Raw genomic sequence first — 7,912 nt, 5'->3', positions numbered from 1 at the left:
CTTCAACTTTATCCTCCAGTGTTGATATTCTGTTTTCCATTTCATTCATTCTAGCGGTGAGGCTTTCCCCTGTTGTTTCAATTTGGCTTATTGAGTTTTGCACTTAGTTCTTCATTTCTGCCTGAGTTATCTTCAATGTTTCTCTTTTGTGAATTCATTCAGAAGTTTATCCCTATATTCTTAGTTCTTAATTTGTCTGTTCGTGTGTTCTTTAAATTCATTGAATTCCTTGATCATGTTTATGATTGCTCTTTTAAATTCAGTGTCCTGGGTTATCTCTAGGGGGTTCTCCTTGTAGAACTCTTCTAAGGGATGGTGGAGTTTGGTGGGGACATAGTGTTTTGGCTTTCCATTTTGTTAATTCTTTCGTTGTGATTTTGGCATGTGAATTTCTTTTGTTGTTTATATTTCTGATTTGAGAATTAAGTTGAAGTATGCTTCTGTTTGTATTATCGGGTGCCTAGATCCTTTCTTTATTGGTTATGTAAAGCTGGTTGGTACAGTGTTCAGGTTCTCTCAGGTTTAATTCGGAGGGAACTGATGGCTTCAGATCAGCTATTCAGGAGTACCCACAGAAGCCCAATTCAGGTTCTAGTCAGGTACACTCAGGCTTCCCTCACCACATGGAGGCAGGATCTGGGCGCTCTCAGGCAGTCCATCCTCTCAGGTTGTCTGCTAGGATCTCAGCCTTAGCCTACCAAAGCTAGATCTGCCCTGGGTCCTTGGGAGGGGGTCTCAGGAAATCCCAGGTAGAGGGATGTGTATGGCGCAATTAGGGGAAGCTCACCATCAAGTGGAGGTAGGATCGGGAGCTCTCAGGCGGTCCCCTGCGTTCTCAGCCCCTCTGTCAGAGAGAGGCCAGAGGGAGGCCAGAACTCGGCACTGCTGAGATCTGAGCCACTACATTAATGGAGATTGGAACCCACCCTCTCAGGCTGTCTGCTAGGATCGCTTATTTATTTATTTATTTATTTACCTGCCGTATCACACCACACTGCACCTGCCGTATCACACCACACTGCACCTGCCGTATCACACCACACTGAACTTGCTGTATCACACCACCCGTGAGGTTCTCTTTCCAGTGCATCCTAATGAATTTCATTAGGGCCGTTTTTGTTTTGATTTGTTTTTTGAGACAGGGTCTCCCTGTAGCCCCAGCTGTCCTGGAACTTACTATGTAGAACAGGCGGGCCTTGAACTCCCCGAGTGCTAGGATTAAAGGTGTGCGCCACCACACCTGGCCTGTTTATTTATTTTTATTTTATTTTATTTTATTTTGGTGTTTTGAGACAGGGTCTCCCTGTAGCCCCAGCTGTCCTGGAACTCACTTTGTAGACTAGGCTGGACTTGAGGTCACAGAGATCCGCCTGCCTCTGCCTCCCAGTGATGGGACTAAAGGCGTGCGCCACCACGCCGGCTTTAATTTTTAATTATATGCATGTGCTTCTGTTTGTGGGGTATATATATATGTGAATGCAGTTGCCTGTGGAAGCCAGAAGAGGTCATCAGACCCCTGGAATTGGAACTACAGGTTATGTTTTGTGTGAGCTGCCAGTTGTGGGTGGTGGAAACCTGAACCCAGGGCTTCTGCAAGAACAGTACACTCTTTTAACCACAGATCCATCTCTCTAGCACCATGCTTGATATGTCTTGAAGAAGTCCTGTAGCCAAGCATATAGAACTGTTGAAGAAGAATTTTAATTTTTTTTTTTGGTCTTTTTGAGACAGGGTCTCCCTGTAGCCCCAGCTGTCCTGGAACTCACTATGTAGACCAGGCTGGCCTTGAACTCACAGAGACCTGCCTGCCTCTGCCTCCCGAGTGCTGGGATTAAAGGCGCGTGCCACCACACCCGACGAATTTTCATTTTTTAATTGAATTTTTGTGAATTTCATACAATATGTTTTGATCATATTTAGACCCCTTCCCCTATCTGCAGTGCTCTTATAGCCCCCCTTTGCTGGATTTCATGTACTCTGTCATATATATTAAGGCCTATTGAACCAAGTTTGTGTCCCCAAATGTCCTTTGGTGTGCATCTGTCTTCTGGATCCTGGCTATTGTGTATCTAATGTCACATCCTCAGAAAAAACCAACCCTCCCTCTCTCAGTTATTGGTTGCCAATAATTCTTCAGCTAAGGTTGGGGCTTCTTCCCCACTTCTGTGCTGGTATTTTTCTGGCTTGAGTTTGCATGGGTCTTGTGCATGCTGTTACCATCGATGTGAGTTTATGTAAGTAACTTCCCTGTTGTGTGGAATACTCCATTTCCTTGTGGTCAACCACCAACTTGGACTCTTAAAATATTTCTGTCCCTTCTTTCCTAAAATTTCTGTCTCTGAGCCTTGGGTAGCAGAGGTTTGATATAGATGTCCTATTCAGGAATAAGCACTTTCTTATTCTGCATTTTGGTCAATTGTGGCTTTATGGGTTAATCACCATCTGTTGCATGAGGAAACTTCACTGGTGAGAGATGAGAGATGCATTAATATTCTTTCTTCCCTCTGTTCCACTATATTTCCAGAGCCTTAGAGGTTGCATTGTAGATGTGTCACTTAAGGCTGAGCACCTCACACTTATTCTCTGCATCTGACCAATAGTGGAACTTTGTAATAATCTCCATCTGTTGCAAAAAGAAGCTTCTTTGATAGGTACATTTCTCGAGCTAGTCAGGAGCTCTCAGGCAGCACAAAGGGGTCTAGGCCCAAGGCCTTGAATTTATTTTTAATTTTTTTGTCTTTTAAAAATATATTTTATTATTTTTATTTTATGTGTATGAGTGTATTGTCTGCATGTATGTAAGTTCACCCGTGTGGTGCAATGCCCACGGAGAGTAGAAGAGGGTATCAGGTCCCCTGGAACAGGTCCCCTGGAGCTAGAGTTATAAATGGTTGTTAGTTGCCATGTGGGTACTGGGAACTGAACTTGGATCCTCTGTGAAACCAGTCAGTGCTCTTAACTGCTGAGCCATCTTTCCAGCCCCCCCCCCTTATGTCTTTTTGAGACAGTGTCTCCCTGTAGCCACAGCTGGTTTGGAGCTTGCTATGTAGATCAGTCTGGCCTTGATCAGACAGAAATCCACCTGCCTCTGCATCCTGAATGCTGGATTTAAAGGCATGTGCCACCACACCTGGATATTTATTTATTTATTTTTAATTTATTATTTTATTTTATTTTTTATTTTTTGTCTTTTTGAGACAGGGTCTTACTGAAGCCCCAGCTGGCCTGGAATTCACTTTGTAGACCAGGCTGGCCTTGAACTCACAGAGATCTACCTACCTCTGCCTCCTGAGTATTGGGACTAAAGGTGTGCACCACCACACCTGGCTTATTTTTATTTTTTTATATAGGGTCTCACTATGTAGCTCTGGCTGTCCTAGAACTCACTATATAGACCAGACTGTCCTGGAATTCATAGAGATCCTCCTGTGAGGAAGATATTTTAAATATATTTTTATTTTATGTGTATGAGTATATTATCTGCATGTAGCTAGTTGCACTCGTGTCATGCAGGGCTCACAGAGGTCAGAAGAGGATGTCGGATCCCCTGGAACTGGAGTTATGGATAGTTGTTAGCCGCCATGTGGGTTCTGGGAATCAAACCTGGGTCCTCTACGAGAGCAGCCAGTGCTCTTAACTGCTGAACATTACATATATATGTATAAACATTTTTTTTTCTTTTTGAGACAGGGTCCCCCAGTAGCACCAGCTCACTATGTAGTCCAGGCTGGCTTTGAACTCACAGAGATCTGCCTGTCTCTGCCTGCCTCCCTAGTGCTGGTATTAAAGGCGTGCACCACCACATTTGGCTGAGGAAGATTTTTTTAAGTTTTAAAAAATATTTTATTTTATTATTTTTATTTTATGTGTATGAGTGTATTGCCTGCATGTACATGAGCACACCCATGTCGTGCAATGCCGCAGAAGTCAGAAGAGGTCTTCGGATTCCCCTGGAACTGGAGTTAAGGATGGTTTGTAGCCGCCATGTGGGTGCTGAGAATTCAACCTGGGTCCTCTGCAAGAGCAGTCAGTGCTTTAACCGCTGAGCCATCTTTCCAGCCCCCTGAGGAAGATATTTTTAAACTTTGAGGTTCTTTTTATTGTTAATGAATTGTTCCCTCCCTCCCTCCCTCCCTCCTTCCTTCCTTCCTTCCTTCCTTCCTTCCTTCTTTCTTTTGTGTTTCTATCTGGTTTCCTAGGAAGGGGTTTGGGCATGATGGAGTACTGAAACCATACATCTAAATTATCCCCTTCTACAACCTGTGACACTCCTCAGTGACACTCTACCACACAATCATCACTGTCACGTAAAAGTTTCTTCTAGCTCCAGGTTCTCTTATCTCCCAGATGGGGCTGCAGAGGCAGAGCTCTCTCAGGCTGATGGAAGGGTTTGTAGTATTACTCCTTCCCCTCACTTCCTGCTGATGTGTAATCTGTTTTATTTTTCCTCCAGGGGAAGCCATATGTCTTTGACCGTGTGTTTCCCCCAAACACGACTCAGGAGCAAGTTTATCATGCATGTGCCATGCAGATCGTCAAAGGTAAGAGATGATTTTAGAACATATTTCCCCATGCACCCTGTATCCTATCCCCATGTATCTCCACCAGTATTCTTTCTCTGTCATCTCTTCTAGATGTACTTGCTGGTTACAATGGCACAATTTTTGCTTATGGACAGACATCCTCAGGGAAAACACATACCATGGAGGTAGGAATGTTCATGGAAGATCAATGAGTCTCAGTGGGGGAAGATTATGGAATAGAGCGTGGCCTGGATTGGAGGCAGATGGATCCAGACGGATGAACTGAGGGGCAAAGTGATAGGGGGAGTTCTGTGGAGTCCCTTCAGCCTGCCTCAGTTTCCCTCCCTCCTCTACTACAGTTGTCTTCCTTTGAGTCGGAAAAGCAGCAGCCATGGCTGTTCAGAGTTGCTCAGTCAGCTCTTTCCATTACGGGGATGCTCCTCTGTCAGTCCTTACCTTTGTGTTCCCCTGCCTTCCTCTGAGTTTCTCGTTCTTCCTGAGCCCCAGCCTCATGCTGGGATGTTTTCCCTCCCCAGGGAAAGCTGCACGACCCCCAGCTGATGGGAATCATTCCTCGGATTGCTCGAGATATCTTCAACCACATCTATTCCATGGATGAGAACCTTGAATTCCACATTAAGGTGATCAGCGAGTAACAGCTGGGTACCTCAGATGGGGACTGAGGGAAAGATCTAGAATGAACTTGCTAAAGGTTTTGGGCTCCCCAGCTTCCTCCCTTTCTGGTTACCTAAGTTTTTCACCAAGTGTTCTCTTCTGAACTTTCCCTGCCCCACATCCCTTTGAGCAGGTCTTATTGATGTGGGATTTCTGTGTTAGATTTAAGATCAGCCCTCTAACATCATATCCCTTTCTCCCTAACCAGGTTTCTTACTTTGAGATTTACCTGGATAAAATTCGTGACCTTCTGGATGGTGAGTGTTTAGCTCTACCTGGTAAGGGTGTGTGAGAAGGCTGAGGGAAGAAAGATCACCATGCCAGGGAATACATGCTCCTTGGACCCAGGACATACCTCCTTATACCTGAGTCCTTGGGCTCTGCTCACCAAACATTTTCAGCCAGGTGTGGTGGTGCATGCCTATAATCCTAGCTACTTGGGAGGCTGAGGCAGGACAGCAATTTTGAGGCTACCCTGGGCAACTTAGTAAGATCTTATCTCAAAAGAAAAAATTTAAAGGGCTGGATATATAAGTTAGAGGTGGAGCCTACCTAGCATGAAGGAGGCCTTAGGTTCAACCCCTAATGTAGCCAAAAGAAAGAAAAGAAGGAAGGAGAGGGAGGGATGGGGGTGTAGATCAGGTGGTGAAGTGCTTTACTAGTATGGATGAAGTCCTGGGTTCAATCTCCAGTACCACAAGGACAAAACAAGAATTTTTTTTCCCCAAAACTGTGAAACTCGAAAGATGAGCTAAAAGGCTTAGCTCTTATGCACAAGAGCTAGAGCCCTGTGAAGGGGAATGGAACCTTCTCTGTGCATGTGGGGTTTGGACTTCCCTGGGGAGTCTTCCTTCCTTTAGTATGACTGCAGGGTACACAGATGAGGTGGGGTCCTGGTCTTGCTCACGCTGCATTATCTTGATTCAGTGACCAAGACAAACCTGTCTGTGCATGAGGACAAGAACCGGGTGCCATTTGTCAAGGTGAGAGAGCAGGGTGGATTCCTGTATGGGACTTGAGCATCAAGAGTGTGTGAGAGGGAGGAGGATGGGTCACTGACCAAGAAAGTAGAGGGTTGAGATTTGCCAAGAGGCCAGAGAGATTTGTAGACTTTTTAATATATTTTATTTATTACTTTTATTATTTTATGTATATGAGTGTACTGTCTGCATGTGTGTAAGTACACCCATGTTATGTAATGCCTACAGAGGTCAGAAGAGGGCATTGGATTCCCCTGAAACTGGAGTTATGAACAGTTGTTAACTGCCATGTGGGTGCTGGGAATCAAACCTGGGTCCTCTGAAAGAGGTTCTGTAAGACGGCTCTTAACCACTGAGAAATCTCTCCAGCCCCAGAAAAGACTCTTGGGCAGTATGCAGGCAGCTTAATCTGGATCAAAGCTTATGGTCCCTGCACATCTACCTCTTGCAGGGTTGTACTGAACGCTTCGTGTCCAGCCCAGAGGAGATCTTGGACGTGATTGATGAAGGGAAATCGAACCGTCATGTGGCTGTCACCAGTGAGTGGGGGGATAAAGGGCTCTTAAGTCCAGGGTTCTGCTCATCTCTCCCCTGTGCCCACTGGGGGCAAATGAGCAAGGGAGGAGGGGCCCCTTGCCAAGGAGATGACACAGTAGGAATGGTCCTAGAGGCCCTTCTCTCAGTGGGGGGAGTGGCAGCCAGTGGGCACTGTGGCTGAGGGCTGCAGTTCTGCACGGGTTGGTAAGGTGGAGGTCCCTCTCTCCTTGCTCCTGCAGATATGAATGAACACAGCTCTAGGAGCCACAGCATCTTCCTCATCAACATCAAGCAAGAGAACATGGAGACTGAGCAGAAACTTAGTGGGAAGCTGTATCTTGTGGACCTGGCAGGAAGCGAGAAGGTTGGAGGATCTTTGGAGTGAGGTGGGGAGGGGGTGGAGAAGGTTTGCCTTTTTGAAAAATTAAGTTTGTAAGGTGGATATGGTGCCTCATGCTTGTAATCCCAGCACTTGGGAGGCTAAGGCAGAGGATTGCTGTGAATTTGAGATCAGCTTGGGTTCTCTTTTTGAGAACCTGTCTCAAAAACTATAATTCATGGGTTGGCAAGGTGACTCAGCAGGTAAAAGCTCTTGCCATGCAAGCCTGATGGCCTGAGTCTGATCCCCAGAGCCCATGTAAAGGTGGATGGAGAGAGGGCTGGCGAGATAGCTCAGCGGTTAAGATCACTGGCTGCTCTTGCAGAGGACCGGGGTTAGATTCCCAGCACCTGCGTGACTGCTAACAACCATCTGTGACTCCAGTTCTGGGGAATCCGACACCCTCTTCTGACCTCCATGGGCACTGCACCACATGGGTGCACCAACCCACATGCGGGCAATACACTCATGCACATAAAATAAAAATATTAAAATAAAAATTTTTTTGGTCTTTTGGAACAGGGTCTCCCTGTAGCCCCAGCTGTTCTCGAACTCACTATGTATAGATCAGGCTGGCCTTGAACTCACAGAGATCTGCCTGCCTCTGCCTCCTGAGTGCTTGGATTAAAGGCATGCACCACCATGCCTGACTAAAGTAAAAAAAAACTTTTTTTTTGGTCTTTTTGAGACAGGGTCTCCCTGTAGCCCCAGCTGTCCTGGAACTCACTATGTAGACCAGACTGGCCTTGAACTCACAGAGATCTGCCTGCCTCTGCCTCCCGAGTGCTGGGAGCCGCCACGCCCGGCGTAAAAATTTA

General features: G+C 46.0%; 1 protein-coding gene across 2 annotated transcripts in view; it reads left to right on the top strand.

Annotated features, from left to right (window-relative positions):
* Nucleotides 1–7,912, top strand: part of Kif5a (kinesin family member 5A) — a 62,519-nt gene that overhangs the window by 22,487 nt on the left and 32,120 nt on the right. For both annotated transcript variants that reach the window (XM_008844064.2, XM_029568783.1), the window contains exons 2-8: nucleotides 4,454–4,541; nucleotides 4,635–4,708; nucleotides 5,060–5,164; nucleotides 5,407–5,455; nucleotides 6,126–6,181; nucleotides 6,630–6,717; nucleotides 6,955–7,079. In XM_008844064.2, the coding sequence (XP_008842286.1) occupies nucleotides 4,454–4,541; nucleotides 4,635–4,708; nucleotides 5,060–5,164; nucleotides 5,407–5,455; nucleotides 6,126–6,181; nucleotides 6,630–6,717; nucleotides 6,955–7,079 (585 nt within the window). The remainder of the gene's footprint in view (nucleotides 1–4,453; nucleotides 4,542–4,634; nucleotides 4,709–5,059; nucleotides 5,165–5,406; nucleotides 5,456–6,125; nucleotides 6,182–6,629; nucleotides 6,718–6,954; nucleotides 7,080–7,912) is intronic.

This window comes from Nannospalax galili, unplaced genomic scaffold, assembly GCF_000622305.1.
Source record: "Nannospalax galili isolate Female #2095 unplaced genomic scaffold, S.galili_v1.0 scaffold340, whole genome shotgun sequence".
Lineage (NCBI taxonomy): Eukaryota > Metazoa > Chordata > Mammalia > Rodentia > Spalacidae > Nannospalax > Nannospalax galili.
This window is presented reverse-complemented; position numbering and strand designations above follow the sequence as displayed.